Consider the following 16,179-nt stretch of genomic DNA (forward strand, 5'->3'; position numbering starts at 1 on the left):
ATGGACAAGCAAGCTTTAAAACACACAGAGAACTGTCTGGGGGGAGATTTACCCACATGATAATCAATGTCTGAATTTAGATAGCCATTATAAACTAGTGCCTCAACTCTATCGCTCATTGTTTTAGTGGTAAATCCGCTAGTAAAAATATTTCTATGCTGCTGATTTTTTGTCAACACAACAGCCATTCAATTGTTCAGGAAGCTATTGTAGCTCTATTGCTAACTGCCTGCCTGTCTGTATCAGAACGTGTTTCACAGCCACATACAGACATGCATACCTAACTGACCTGCGCTCATGAATAGAATTGATGTTTGTTTATGTGTGGAGGCTTTCTCCAGACAATTGCCTCATAACTGTATCTGTTTTTTCAGGCCTCGTTTCTTTCAAACTGTCTGGCAGTTGATCTGATGTCCATAAAACCCCATAAATAAGTTAGGGGTGATGTATTATCCACAATGATTCATTTTGTGGTCAGTTTATGCACCAGTCTAGAAATCGCTCATTGTCTCGTTGGATTCAATTGACTTTTAGCTGGCTGGCTGTTGATCCATCAGTCATTTGGACATTTCCTGCCCACCTCTACTGCCTCTCTAAGCACATGCTTCTGTATTAACTAGGGAGAGAGAAGGGGGAGGATGGGTGGGGTGTCAGTCAGGCCTGAAAGATAGATCGGGAGAAAGCAAAAGAGAGGCATAGAAAGGAGAGTGCTGACTAACCGCCAGGCCCTGAGCAGAGCAGGAAGCCATGTCTCTCCCACAGCCATCCCAGAGCAGAGCTGAAATATCCAGCCCATGAGAGAATGGAATGGAATGGCACTCACTCTGCACAAATAACTCCTAATTACCCTTTTCCTCTGTCCTCTGTTAGCTCTCTCTATGCCTCACTTTCCAACCGTAACCCCCATCTCTATCTCTGTAGCGCTTCTCTTCCAGGCCTGAGGCCTAGTTGTGTAAGCTGGGTCTGGACATGGTCAGCCAAGGGCAGGCCTGTGGGTGCTGTATTGAACTGTGGGAGTAGTAGTAGTAGTAAGACCTGAGTCAGAGTTGGCTGGAGAGCTTCCATTGTATTTGTCTGAAATCTGTGTATAAATATTAGGCCTACTCCCTGGGAGGTGGATATGCTTATGGACTGAGAGAGGAAATAAAGGTTTGATTTTCTGTTTGCTTTCTACGAATTGGATTGTTTATCAAGTAAAGAGGATCCCAAAAAAATTCCATCATGTGACCCACTTATTTTGTCTTAAATGAAATCAAATGGATTCCAGTGAATGGAATCAGTAGTTCTGTTCGATGCTCATTCATCATTAAACCCACTGACCTTAAAAGACTCTGGCTTCTATACATTTTTCAGTGAATGGAATCAGTAGTTCTGTTCGATGCTCATTCATCATTAAACCCACTGACCTTAAAAGACTCTGGCTTCTATACATTTGAATGTTTCCATCTGTCTCCAATTCACTTTGTAATTTAGTTATTAACCATTTAGACATTGTGAATGTATGACTAATTTTACATCCAAGAACTCAGCCAAATAGATTGCCTTGGCTTAACCTTTTACTGCAGTGGGCTAAATCAGGGTCACACAGAGTGATTCTTGGTCATCTTAAACAAATCTACTTTGAAAGAAATGTATACACCTTACACACATGGTTATTGACTGAAACAAATTAAGGCAACTGTACCATGTCAGATATAGAGTTGAAATGTATTACATTTTGAGTTTACATCCCAAAATTACACTTTATATACTTCACAGAAGACTGAAATATAACAAAACCGTTTGACATAGAAACACCGGACTTTCAGAAAAATATTAATAACATTCCACCCATGAGGCCACTAGAGGGCGATTTGGTCATTTGACTATAGGAAATGGATCATGAAGAGGATATTCCCCTGTCATTGGATCCTCACACATGGTTATAGGTGATTGAGGATGTCTTTAACCTCCATATGATGGCTTCCATTACATTAGCATTTACATTTATTATGAGTCATTTAGCAGACACTCTTATCCAGAGCAACTTACAGTTCGTTAGTGAATTCATCTTAAGATAACTAGGTGGGACAACCACACCACAGTCATAGTAAGTCCATTTTTCCTCAATAAAGTAGCTATCAGCAAAGTCAAAGGTAGTAAGGGGAGGGGAAAAAAGTCAAGATCGAATGTTAGTTCACAAAAGGCATTTTTGCAGTGTGCGGAGAAGCGGTTGACATGGGTGAACTTGGGAAGGTTGAACACCAGGTGGGCAGTAGCGTTCTGGATAAGTTGCAGGGGTTTAATGGAACAAGCGGGGAGCCCAGCCAACAGCAAGTTGCAGTAGCCCAGGCGGGAGATGACAAGTGCCTGGATTACGACCTGCGCCACTTACTGTGTGAGCTAGAATCGTACTCTACGGATGTTGTAGAGCATGAACCTACATGAGCGAGTCACTGTTTTGATGTTTGCAGAGAACGACAGGGTGTTGTCCATGGTTACGCCAAGGTTCTCTGCATTCTGCAAGGGGGAGCTTGTGGAGTTGTCAATCTGGATGGAGAGGTCTTTGAGCGGGCCGGTCTTCTCCGGAATGAAGAGCAGCACCTTCTTGTCAAGGTTGAGCTTGAGGTGGTGGGCCGACATCTAAGCTGAGATATCTACCAAGCACGCAGAGATGCATGTTGCCACCTGGGTGTCGGAAGGGAGGAGGAGAAAAGTAGTTGAGTGTCATCCACATAGCAATGATAGGAGAGACCATGTGAGGATACCATCCAGGGAACATCCTCTTAGCAGGATGTGCTGCTTTCTAGTACAACACATTACTGTGTCAGTGTGACCCTTTGTGTGACCCTTCTAACCTTTGACCTCATCCCCCTCTCTTCTCCCAGGCGGAGAGTGATGTGGCGGGTCTGAACCGCAGGATCCAGCTGGTGGAGGAGGAGTTGGACCGGGCCCAGGAGAGGCTGGCCACTGCGCTGCAGAAACTGGAGGAGGCCGAGAAGGCTGCGGACGAGAGCGAGAGGTCAGTACCAGCCAGCCACAGAAACGGATGTATTTATAATCTTTCACCTTTTAATTTGACCGCATATTTATATTTACAGTGCATTCGGAAAGTATTCAGACCCCTTGACTTTTTCAACATTTTGTTACGTTACAGCCTTATTCTGAAATGGATTAAATAAATATTTTTCCTCTTCAATCTACACACAATACCCCATAATGACAAAGCAAAAACAGCTTTTTGGACATTTTTGCAAATGTATTAAAAATAAAAAACAGAAATCCCTTATTTACTTAAGTATTCAGACACTTTGCTATGAGACTTGTAATTGAGCTTAGGTGCATCCTCTTTCCATTGATCATCCTTCAGATGTTTTTACAACTAGATTGGAGTCCATCTGTGGTAAATTTAATTGATTGGACATGATTTGGAAAGGCTCACACCTGTGTATATATAAGGTCCCACAGTAGAATATTTCTGAAGGACAACCATCTCTGCAGCACTCCACAATCAGGCCTTTATAGTAGAGTGCCCAGACGGAAGCCACTCCTCAGTAAAAGGCAGGTGACATCCCGCTTGGAGTTTGCCAAAAGGCACCTAAAGACTCTCTGACCATGAGAAACAAGAATCTCTGGTCTGATGAAGCCTGAATGCCAAGCGTCACGTCTGGAGGAAACCTGGCACCGTCCCTACGGTGAAACATGGTTGTGGCAGCGCATGCTGTGGGGATGTTTTTCAGCAGCAGAGACTGGGATACTAGTCAGGATCGAGAGAAAGATTAATGGAGCAAAGTACAGAGAGATCCTTGATGAAAACCTGCTCCAGAGCGCTCAGGACCTCAGACTGTGGTGACGGTTCACCTTCCAAAAGGACACCAACCCTATGCACACAGCCAAGACCATGCAGGAGTGGCTTTGGGACAAGTCTCTGAATGTCCTTGAGTGGCCCAGCCAGAGCCCGGACTTGAACCCGATCGAACATCTCTGGAGAGACCTGAAAAGAGCTGTACAGGAACACTCCCCAGCCAATCTGCAGAGAAGAAGGGCAGAAAGTCCCCAAATACAGGTGTGCCAAGCTTGTAGTGTCATACCCAAGAAGACTCGAGACTGTAATCTCTGCCAAAGGTGCTTCAACAAAGTACTGAGTAAAGGGTCGGAAACGTATGTAAATGTGATATTCCAGTTTATTTTTAATACATTTGCTAAAATGTCTAAACCTGTTTTTGCTTTGTCAAGGCTGTCATAGTAAATAATAATTTGTTCTTAACTGACTTGCCTAGTTAAATAAATGATGGGGTATTGTGTGTAGTTTGAGGGGAGAAAAAAACGACTTGTTTTCGAATAAGGCTGTAATGTAACAAAATGTGGAAACAGTCAAGGGGTCTGAATACTTTCCAAATGCACTGTGTATGTCATTCTCCATTGGATAGTACCAGGCACATGCGGCTTGCTTTGACATTTTTTTATTGTTATAGGTTTTGATGCCATGTCCATTGCTAGCAACAGACCAGCGATATTTCTCGGAAAGCCATCTTGAATGTGTAAAACCATTCAATGTGCCTCCATATTGGGTGGGCTGTGTAAATGATACTTGAAATTGATTGTGTCTTGGGTGTTGCTGACATTACTGTGTGTCCTGTCCTATCAGAGGCATGAAGGTGATCGAGAACCGGGCCTCCAAGGACGAGGAGAAGATGGAGATGCAGGAGATGCAGCTAAAGGAGGCCAAACACATCGCTGAGGAGGCTGACCGCAAATACGAGGAGGTGAGACTTCACATGGTCCCATAGAGTTTGTTCTGTCTGGGGTTAAATCCACTCATAGAAGTATCCCTTAACTTCTTATGGCTGAAGGGGCAGTATTGAGTAGCTTGGATGAAAGGTGCCCATATCAAACGGCCTGCTCCTCAGTCTTAGTTGCTAATATTTGCATATTATTATTAGTATTGGATAGAAAACACTCTAAAGTTTCTAAAACTGTTTGAATTATGTCTGTGAGATTAAGAGAACTCATATTGGCAAGCAAAATCCTGAGTTGAAATCAAAACAGGAAGTCAGAAATCTGAGCTTGTATGTATTCACCAGAGTCCCTAATGAAATCCCCTTGAGATATGAACGATTGTGCACTGCCTAGGGGTTCCACTAGATGTCAACCATCAATAGAAATTATAATGAGACTTCTATGATGTTGTGGGAGAGAATGATAGCAGAATCAGTCAGGTGTCCATCAAGCAGCCATTTTCTGATCATGCTTTTTACTCATGGTAGTCACTTGCGTTCCATTGCTCACGAAGACAAGAAAGAATACTCCGGTTGGAACTTTATTGAAGCTATATGTTAAAAACATCCTAATGATTGATTCTGTACTTAGTTTGAAATGTTTCTTTGACCGGTAATATCACTTTTTTAAGTTTTTGTCCGATATAACGCTGACCAGAATTAGCGTTTGGATATGTAAACCAGACGTGCTAACAAAAGAAGGTATTTGGACAAAAATAACGGATTTTTTCGAACAAAACAAACATTTATTGTGGACCTGGGATTCCTGGTGTGCTTTCTGATGTAGATCATCAAAGGTAAGGGAATATTTATCATATATTTTCTTGTTTATGTTGACACCATCTTTGCGGCTGTGGTGTTTTACTTTTGAGCGCCGTCTCAGATTATAGCGTGGGTTTCTTTTTCCGTAAAGTTTCTTTGTAATCTGACACCACAGCGGTTGCATTAAGGAGAGGTATATCTATAATTCCATGTGTATAACTTGTATTATCATCTATATTTATGAGTATTTCTGTTGAAACGATGTGGCTATGCAAAGTCACTTGATGTTTTTGCCACTAGTGAATCTAGTCGCCTCAATGTAAACTCAGATTTTTTGATATAAATATGAATTTAATCAAACAAAACATGCATGTATTGTGTAACATGAAGTCCTATGAGTGTCATCTGATGAAAATAATTGAAGGTTAGTGATTAATTTTATCTCTATTCTGGTTTTTGTGAAGCTATCTTTAGCTGGAAAAAATGGCTGTGATTATTGTGGTTTTGTGGTGACCTAACATAATCGTTTGTAGTGCTTTCGCTGAAAAGCCTATTTGAAATCGGACACTTTGGTGGGATTAACAACAAGATTACCTTTAAAATGATATAAGACACATGAATGTCTGAGGAATTTTAATTATGAGATTTCTGTTTTTTGAATTTGGCGCCCTGCACTTCGACTGGCTGTTGTCATATCGGTCCCGTTACCGGGACTGCAGCCATAAGAAGTTTTAACACACTCATACTGTTTCACTAATATGGTTATCTCTCTACCTTAGGTAGCCCGTAAGCTGGTAATCCTTGAGGGAGAACTGGAGAGAGCTGAGGAGAGGGCCGAGGTCTCAGAACTGTAAGTGCAGCACACGCCTCCTACACTAAAATAAGAGGGTAAACAAAGGTTCTTGAAATGAACATGTGAAGATCCTTCCAGTATTGTGTATGTAAGTATTGAGATGCCAATGCTAAGTACTTTTCTTCCTTTATTCCCTGGTAGTAAATGCAGTGATCTGGAGGAGGAGTTGAAAAATGTGACCAACAACCTAAAATCCCTAGAAGCCTCATCTGAGAAGGTCAGTGTGCATACTATTACATCATACAAGTAAATACAGTCAACTACTGATGAGTGCAAACTCAGCTTAAGTGCAGTGTAGATCACCAGTCCCAATTCAAATACATAATTGTTTTTACTTATTCTGGATATCTGCATGTTCTGGGTAAGTGCATCCACTTAAGTCAGTCGCAAATCATTAGTTGACTTTACATGGCAGACATGAAAGCAGAGTTGTTTTGAGTATAATCACTACCTGACACACTTTTATCTTCAAAGACATCTGAACAAAGATCCTGGTGTCACCTGACAAATTGGATGTTGATTTCTTTATGATAATGTTGATGGAACAGGAAGGTGTAATAGCCCTGGAAACAAAACAGACCTTTCTCTGCATTCCTACCTAGCCAGCTTAGTGCCAGTCATGCCACATGAATCTCCCTCAGCCACTTAAGCAGTTGCCCGGTGCTGATTAAATCACTGCCCTTCTCATGGTTGGCATCACAGCACGATGTGTTCCTTATACCCATGCTAACACACAGCCAGTTTATCACACCTGAAGAGTTGCATTTAGGGTTGCAAAGCTACCGGTAATTTACAAAAGTTACCGGAATCTTCAGTAATTTGGGTAATTAACAGAAAATATGTCACTATCGTAATTTTGAATAACTTGAATAACTTAAAACATGTTTTATTCATATAGTATTCATTTTTTATATCTGTGTCCATATTGTCCATGAGTTTCTTATTAGATAGACCATGTGGTTCAAGAGAAAATAGCCAAATTAATGAAAAGGTCTCTAATCAACACTGGCATTATTTTCAATTAATTCTGCAACTCTTCCAACTATTTACTTTTTTCACAACTGTCACCAGTTTGACGACAAAACATTAGCAAAGAATCAGAATCATAAAACACGGGACGAGATGTAAAAATGGTCCATTGTGCCAATAGATGGTATGCACTCACATTAGATTTGCCGTGATGTTGACAGAGTGGCATGGGAGGTTTATTTCTTAGACTGGGTTAAGATGTCAATTTTGGGACACATCCTCAGTAGTGTGCCTTCGAATCAGTGGGTGTTTCGGCCTTTAATCACTAAACACCCTCATCAAAGGTGGCCAGCTAAAGGGTGATCAAGCCTTAGCTTGTGTCCCATGCCCAATTAAGATTTCCCACGGGACTATGCAAGGCAGGGGCGTCCTCTTCCCTGAGCCAGCCCTACAGCTGACCGCATACCTCATATGCCCTCCTCAAGTTGGAGGGATCTGAATTGGTTCTCAGGTGGGGGTGGGGGGTCATGAAGTTATAGCCCAGCAAGGGTCCTTCCGTTTGATCCAGATCCACTGGCTGCCTCTTTCAGCTGCTTGAGAAACTGCTCTGTCGGTCTGCCGCAGAGCCTGTCCATGGATTCCAAGTTCTATCAGCAACCTGATGGTGGAAGAAGCCACGAATCCTCTGCATCCCACTTCAACTGGCCAGACTTTTGCATTCCAGCCACGCTGAGTTGCATCTGCTGCCAACTCTGTGTAACGCAGTTTCTTATGGTCGTAGGCCTCTTCAACAGAGTTTTCCCACGGGACTGTGAGCTCTATGATGTACACAGCCTTTCGTGAAGGGGACCAGAGTACCATGTCTGGCCTAAGGTTGGTAGACGCAATCTCAGGTGGAAAAATTAGTTGCTGGCCAATATCGACAAGCATCTTCCAGTACCGGGCCATGGCTAGGTGTCCAGTTTCTGGCTTCGTAGGAGGATGCTTGGGCCTTTTCTGTCACTCCCGGATGAATGTTGTTGTTTTGACGGGATTGCTTGTTTTTGGAGGTAATGAATTGGTTGCACTCCTCTTGGTCTCAAGTGCTGCAGCAAGGCTCTTGAGGACCTGATTGTGCCTCCAGGTGTAGCGGCCTTGTGAGAGCCTGGTCTTGCAACCTGTCATTATATGCCTGAGAGTCGCTGGAGCTGGGCAGAGGGGGCAGGTCGGGTCCTCGCCATACCATTGATGTAGGTTTTTTGGTGAACAGCTCTTATGATGAAGCTGATGTTGCTTGCCTCAATTTGCCAAAGCTCACTCCAGTTTATCATTTTACATATTGACATAGTAAAATAAATAAAAGTTTGTAAAAAAAAAAAAAAGAAGAAAAAAAAAGAAGATATTTCATGTTGAAACCCTCATGTTAAACACCAATGGTATTCACGAAGTTGATGGTTTACATTTAGGATAATGTTTTACAGCTTTGTCATTCTATTTTTTATTTTAAAATCATCTTATTTAATTATTTTATATATTTTACATGTGATGAGGCCATACAGAGCTAAGAGATTATTACAGACACCTGTGGTAATCTGAAGTACCCAAAAGGGCCACCAAATGTTTGTGATAAAATCATTGAAATATACCAAAATGTTGGTAGTTTACTTTTAAACTTAGAAAGTTTCCAGTAATATACCCTCCCTTTGCAACCCTAGTTGTATTACAGCGAAGTATGGTTGACAAACACTGCCGCAAGATCATCGCTGTCTATGCACTTTCATGTCTGTCTGTTTCTGTACGCGTTTCTGTCTCTGAGATGAATGGTCTGACATGTTCAAGATTTCAGAGCTTGCCTGGAACAGACTTTGTCTTGTATTTTGACAGTACTCAGAAAAAGAGGACAAGTATGAAGAGGAGATCAAGGTTCTTAGTGACAAGCTGAAGGAGGTAAGCAGCTGCTGGCATCTTATTGGATTTTTAGTTCATCCAGTAGTAAGCCAGTTTGCTCCATGTCAAAAATGGCGTCCTGTTCTGACACCCCCCTCCCTCTGTGTCCCCCAGGCTGAGACTCGTGCAGAGTTTGCAGAGAGGACAGTGGCCAAACTGGAAAAGTTCATTGATGACCTGGAAGGTATGAGTGCTAAAAACGCTGTTGCAAACTGCTCTATGGCATTTCGATAGAAGAGAAAGTAAATGTAACTTAGTGTGGAGAGAAAGTTCCTGTAAATTAGACATATTTTATTGCAGAAGATTACACTATATATTTTGAAAATAACAGTTTTATCATTGTTCTCAGTTGCATCTCAGACTTATAAAGCTGAGTTGCTCAAATAAGAACATTCCATGTCAGTAAATTAGTTAAGATGCCAAGCTTGTTCCATATTCCCCATTTGTATGTAATTTCCTAGGTCAAGAGGTCTGGATATTTAATCTTCTCCCTGAGCAATGAAACAACATCTTATTATGCACAGTTTCACATTGACCCGGTCCCAGCTAAAAAAAAAAATATTCAACTAGCTGGAAATATTTCTCTAGAAGAAAGCGTACCCTGCCAAACATATGGAAACTTCTCCGACAAGCTAATAAAACACACTGCCTTGGTCTCTAGTGTAAAGAAATATGTAGGCCCATTTTCTACTAACCAAGCACCTATTTTGGTGTCTGATGTCTGCAATAAGAACAGAGTGCTCAAATTCCTTTTAGATCATAATTTTTGGTCCTAGAGCCACATGAAATGGGTTTACCAGTATGAAGTACTTTTATGGAAACCTTGATATAGGCTTAAATGCTTAAGGTAGTCATCTCTTGCCCCCCCCCCCCCCCCCCCAAAAAAAAAAGATTTGCAACATATTTCAATTTTAGAATGCTCACAGGTAGACTAAGATGTCTTATCTTTCTGGCATATTCTCTTCTTTCATTTTTATACTGTATGAATTTTCTCTTTTGCATCCACTGAACTGTCCTCTCTTTCTCTTCCCTCTCTTTTTGCCACCATTTCCTTTTTGATTCCCTGTCCTGTCCTCCACCTCTCTCGGCTGCTGCTTTCCTTGTGCCTTACCTGTGCTACTTCCTGCTGCCCTTTGACCTCCAGATGAACTTTACGCTCAGAAGCTGAAGTACAAGGCTATCAGCGAGGAGCTGGATCATGCCCTCAATGACATGACCTCCTTGTAGACATTTCTTTCTGCTGGCCTCCTGCTCCCTCCAGGGTGTCTGTTCTCTCACCCTTCCCACTTTAGGCTATTGTGTCCTGAGGTTAGCCTCCTGAAATACCCTTTCTCCTTTTCTCTGTGCCTTCTGTCCATCTTACTGGGTAATGAAACTCATTAAAAGCTAACTATCTCAAATATCCTTTCTTCTTTAATTAAAAAGTTCTGATATTACAATCTTTATAATGGGATAAACAACTGTTTTAAGAAGGTGAGAATTTATGGAGTGTGGCATGCAGTCACACTGAGTGTCCCTCACATCCGTTTTACATAACATTTGTCGTGCAACTCCATACATTACTGTCATCAGTTTTATATATGCAAATCTGCCTTTTGTTTTGGGTAGTGTTCTTTAGTGTGGTTGTGTTTTGCATATGGAACAACTTAACACGATCGCAGCAGTTACAGTATGTAAAATCAATCAATCAATCAATCAAATGTATTTATAAAGCCCTTTTTACATCACCTGATGTCACAAAGTGATATACAGAAACCCAGCCTAAAACCCTAAACAGCAAGAAATGCAGATGTAGAAGCATGGTGGCTAGGAAGCAGCTGTTGTACATCCTGTATAGGAATGGCTTTGGATTCTGTGTAGAATATTGTTTACCAAACCTAAGGAGAATTAATTCATATTAATCAACTTTGATGGTCCTGTTATGTGTGGTTTCATTCAATATTTTTTCAATATGTCTTTATTTTATTTATTTTTTAGAAAAATTAGCAGGTGCCAAAGAAGAGAACCTGGGAATGCATCAAGTCCTGGATCAAACACTGCAAGAGCTCAACAGCTTATAAAGATGATGATGAGGAAGATGGAGAGGATAAAAGTCTTGCAACATTCCATAAATATTACATTTCATTCCACATTTTGAGCTGTAAAGTCTTATTCCCAGCGAAAGGGGATTAACTTAACTTGTACCCTTAGTTTTTTCAAACCAATGAGTCAAGAATAGAAAAACGACAACTCATATTTGAAATGTGCACTCAAAAGCATGTTTTGAAATAGGTTATGTTATATGTATGGCCTTCATTTATGTATGATTCATGAGCTCCACCTAGAGTTATTTTGCAAACAGTTGACAGGAATCAGCTTTTACCAACTGACATGGTAATTTAGTCCATGCACAATGTACAGTGGGGAGAACAAGTATTTGATACACTGCCGATTTTGCCGATTTTGCAGGTTTTCCTACTTACAAAGCATGTAGAGGTCTGTAATTTGTATCATTGGTACACTTCAACTGTGAGAGACGGAATCTAAAATAAAAATCCAGAAAATCACATTGTATGATTTTTAAATAATTAATTTGCATTTTCTTGCATGACATAAGTATTTGATACATCAGAAAAGCAGAACTTAATATTTGGTACAGAAACCTTTGTTTGCAATTACAGAGATCATACGTTTTCTGTAGTTCTTGACCAGGTTTGCACACACTGCAGCAGGGATTTTGGCCCACTCCTCCATACAGACCTTCTCCAGATCCTTCAGGTTTCGGGGCTGTCGCTGGGCAATACGGACTTTCAGCTCCCTCCAAAGATTTTCTATTGGGTTCAAGTCTGGAGACTGGCTAGGCCACTCCAGAACCTTGAGCTGCTTCTTATGGAGCCACTCCTTAGTTGCCCTGGCTGTGTGTTTCGGGTCGTTGTCATGCCACGACCCATCTTCAATGCTCTTACTGAGGGAAGGAGGTTGTTGGCCAAGATCTCGCAATACATGGCCCCATCCATCCTCCCCTCAATACGGTGCAGTCGTCCTGTCCCCTTTGCAGAAAAGCATCCCCAAATAATTATGTTTCCACCTCCATGCTTCACGGTTGGGATGGTGTTCTTGGCGTTGTACTCATCCTTCTTCTTCCTCCAAACACGGCGAGTGGAGTTTAGACCAAAAAGCTCTATTTTTGTCATCAGACCACATGACCTTCTCCCATTCCTCCTCTGGATCATCCAGATGGTCATTGGCAAACTTCAGACGAGCCTGGACATGCGCTGGCTTGAGCAGGGGGACCTTGCGTGCGCTGCAGGATTTTAATCCATGACGGCGTAGTGTGTTACTAATGGTTTTCTTTGAGACTGTGGTCCCAGCTCTCTTCAGGTCATTGACCAGGTCCTGCCGTGTAGTTCTGGGCTGATCCCTCACCTTCCTCATGATCATTGATGCCCCACGAGGTGAGATCTTGCATGGAGCCCCAGACCGAGGGTGATTGATTGTCATCTTGAACTTCTTCCATTTTCTAATAATTGCGCCAACAGTTGTTGCCTTCTCACCAAGCTGCTTGCCTATTGTCCTGTAACCCATCCCAGCCTTGTGCAGGTCTACAATTTTATCCCTGATGTCCTTACACAGCTCTCTGGTCTTGGCCATTGTGGAGAGGTTGGAGTCTGTTTGATTGAGTGTGTGGACAGGTGTCTTTTTATACAGGTAACGAGTTCAAACAGGTGCAGTTAATACAGGCAATGAGTGGAGAACAGGAGGGCTTCTTAAAGAAAAACTAACAGGTCTGTGAGAGCCGGAATTCTTACTGGTTGGTAGGTGATCAAATACTTATGTCATGCAATAAAATGCAAATTAATTACTTAAAAATCATACAATGTGATTTTCTGGATTTTTATTTTAGATTCCGTCTCTCACAGTTGAAGTGTACCTATGATAAAAAAATTACAGACCTCTACATGCTTTGTAAGTAGGAAAACCTGCAAAATCGGCAGTGTATCAAATACTTGTTCTCCCCACTGTATGTGGACATATCCACAGGTTGGACTGTGCCTTTTAATAATGAGCCAATATTCTACCTTTGGTGTATATGTGTGTGACTAGAGGAAGACTCATGGAAAGGATGGCGAACATGTCTGTGGTGCTACTGGTGGTGCTAAAATACTGTGACTGTCATTCAGGTGGAGGGATTGCCAAAGCGAGAGAAAAAACCAATTGTTTTTAATGTGAAAAGAGCATTATATACAAATCTTTCAAGGAACTACAACCCCTCTTCTGATCTAACCTATTATCTGTATGGTCTTAAAGTGCCGCCATATGCTGACATGCAGCTTTATAGCACCTCCTTTCCACTATGGCCTGGCATGCCTGCCACTATCCCAGCTCTGCATTTGACTGCCTAGCCTAGGTGTAAAACCATAATCCTGGTATTATATTGTGGTGGTAGCATATTTAGTAAAAGTGAAACCAAAAAAAGCACCACTGGGGCCTCAATCAAGGTAATAAAACATGGATAGATATTGTATATAGTAGAATAATGTTAGTTATTGATGTATTGCTCCAGTTTTACAAAACTTTCAGTCAGGGGAACTCTCGAAACCAAAGAATACACAAACCAGAGAAGGTGAACCGTCAAAAGGTTTTATTGTTGTCTGTGAAGGTAATCAATCAAGGCTTCTCATTATTTGACTGAGTCTGTGTTGAAATGTTTCATTCACTTTTCCTGATTTCAGTCTAATAAATTTTTACACAACAACCTGGCTCAATAGATTATTTAATTTATTATTTAGTAAGAAAAATAGAAATGTCAAACAGAGACAAACCACTTCAGCATACAGTATATTATACCTATTCATTACGAAAAGGCATATTGTAGCTGAACAATATTGTAATCTGTTTATATAATAATAAGGACAAAACACTGCCAATCAGATCAGTTGAATAATCCCCATTCCATTCAATATAATTTACGAAACATCCATGGACCCCAATTTACAACTATCACAGTTGATAGTTCACTACTGAAATCTCACTCAGCGTTGCTTTCTTCTGAAGGAGCAGCCTGTATAGGGGTGAGAAAGAGACTGGTAAAGTCAAAAATCAGTAGATATTCGATAGAGCTCTACACTGATACGGGCCTATGCTACTGTGTAAGTTCTTGAGCAATGTGATTATACAACAGTCTTCTTACCCTCAGTGAGGCGGCATTTCCCCCCTCTGGGCTGGCACAGGACGAAGGAGCAGCCGCCACAGGGCACCACTCTCTGGGCATGACTGAACACTGTGGTGATCCTGTAGCAGCCTGGAATAAAGTTGAAAACAAATATGTTTTTCTGTAACCGTATATTTTTTTCTTTAAATAAACCTTTGTAAATGCTTTATTTATTTTCATGCTTTATTTTTTTTGGTGTTGTAAATGATTATAATTCTTATAGATCGGGAAATGGGAAAGCTAATTTAATAATAGTGTGAACACTACATGTAAATAGTTTATCAATGCAAAAAGTTGCAACTTGGGCAGGATGTAAGCTACATCCTTAATACTCACCAGGGCATTTTACATCCATGAAGTAGGAGTTGGGACTGAACCAACCTCTTCTTCTTGTGTCTTTGCCTCTCAGCCTCCAAAGTAGGGTGTATTAGGTCCTTATTGAGCTGCAATATGGACTAATGTATAAAAATATTTGTTTTCACAGCTCACACCATTAGAACCATTAAAAAAACATAAAACCATATGAAAGGGGAAATAAGTCAAGGGTACCCTCTCATGTCTGATACAAGAACTGCACCAGAACTATTTCTGAGGCATGCCCAGACATGTATTCCATTCCCAGAACAGGCACCACTATTTTATATTTGCTAAATGGTCATGTTTTAAACCAAACCATAGTCTTCATAACTTATTGCTGAATTTGACTGAATCGTTAGCTAGTGCTGAGCGATTAACCGACAGTTTTTTTCTGGTTATTAGCAACGTTGGTCAATTACTTGAATTCCATTTAGTCTGGTTTTAGTGGGTGGGCGTATATTGCGAAGGTCTAGCAACCCAAAGGTTGCGAGTTCATAACTCATCACGGACAACTTTAACATTTTCGCTAATTTACAACTACTTACTACTTTTTTAGCTACTTTATAACTACTTAGCATGTCTGCTATCCCTTCACCTTCCCCTTTAACCTAACTCCTAAACGTAACCTTAAGCCTAACACCTAGCCTAGCTAACGTTAGCCACCTAGCTAGAATTCATAACAGAAAAATACGAAATTCTTTGAAACCAGGATGCCACCGGCTGACTGTTACTGCCCAAGCAGAGAAAATATTATTAGGATATTAAAACGAATAAGCTCATCAAATAAAAAGTAACATACACCGGAAATATTGTATTATTTCATAGTAATTTCTTATTTTATATTGATATCTACCCCATGTGGAACTGAGAGACAAAGCAATATTTTCAATGTTTTGACAAATGAATGTTTACTACTTTTGACGTTGGAATTTCCATTAAAAAGCTGTAAAATCATTGTAATGCTATTATTTCATAATGCATTTCATGTATAGAAAAAAGATCAAAACCGAAAACCATGATTCTTTTTTTATAATCGAACTGAAACCGAAGCAACCTCAAAAAGTAGTAATAGCACAGCACTATTAGCTACTGACTTCAATGTTCATGGTCAAAACAAGACCTCCAATAAACATGTACACGTTGTACAGTATTTGACTGGCTATTCCAAAGAATTGCTCGCATGTGCAAAGAAAAACCACTTACCGACATTACTTCTCTTGGTTATTGTTATTTCACTCACTGGCACTGTACTTTCAACTTTGATTAGAATATTACAGCACTCCTTGCAGACTGATATCATTGTTATTAAGATGAGAAGATAATGGTGGGACCACATTTTAATGGGTGGGACCACATTTTAATGG

The 16,179-nt window shown here is 40.8% G+C and overlaps 1 protein-coding gene, 1 long non-coding RNA gene and 1 pseudogene across 5 annotated transcripts in view; 1 reads left to right on the forward strand and 2 right to left on the reverse strand.

Moving 5' to 3' along the window:
- Positions 1-11,813, forward strand: part of LOC139539672 (tropomyosin alpha-4 chain-like) — a 28,978-nt gene extending 17,165 nt beyond the window's left edge. For 2 of the 4 annotated variants that reach the window (XM_071342839.1, XM_071342840.1), the window contains 7 exons: positions 2,868-3,001; positions 4,628-4,745; positions 6,299-6,369; positions 6,514-6,589; positions 9,205-9,267; positions 9,382-9,451; positions 11,245-11,813. In XM_071342839.1, coding sequence (XP_071198940.1) covers positions 2,868-3,001; positions 4,628-4,745; positions 6,299-6,369; positions 6,514-6,589; positions 9,205-9,267; positions 9,382-9,451; positions 11,245-11,327 — 615 coding nt within the window. In that variant the 3' untranslated portion in view covers positions 11,328-11,813. Of the gene's footprint in view, positions 1-2,867; positions 3,002-4,627; positions 4,746-6,298; positions 6,370-6,513; positions 6,590-9,204; positions 9,268-9,381; positions 9,452-10,411; positions 10,594-11,244 lie in introns of those variants that run through there. The other 2 variants (XM_071342841.1, XM_071342842.1) reach the window with 2 other exon arrangements.
- LOC139539676 (uncharacterized) lies at positions 1,689-2,974 on the reverse strand. The gene is made up of 2 exons (XR_011667976.1): positions 2,838-2,974; positions 1,689-2,667 (listed from the first exon to the last, which is right to left on the reverse strand). It is a non-coding gene; the product is annotated as an uncharacterized lncRNA (long non-coding RNA).
- A 2,060-nt stretch (positions 11,814-13,873) lies between the features above and the next one.
- On the reverse strand, positions 13,874-16,120 carry LOC139539674 (small ribosomal subunit protein eS27-like; annotated as a pseudogene).
- Positions 16,121-16,179: the final 59 nt, after the last annotated feature.

The sequence above is a fragment of the Salvelinus alpinus genome, chromosome 15, assembly GCF_045679555.1.
Source record: "Salvelinus alpinus chromosome 15, SLU_Salpinus.1, whole genome shotgun sequence".
NCBI classification, from domain to species: Eukaryota; Metazoa; Chordata; class Actinopteri; order Salmoniformes; family Salmonidae; genus Salvelinus; species Salvelinus alpinus.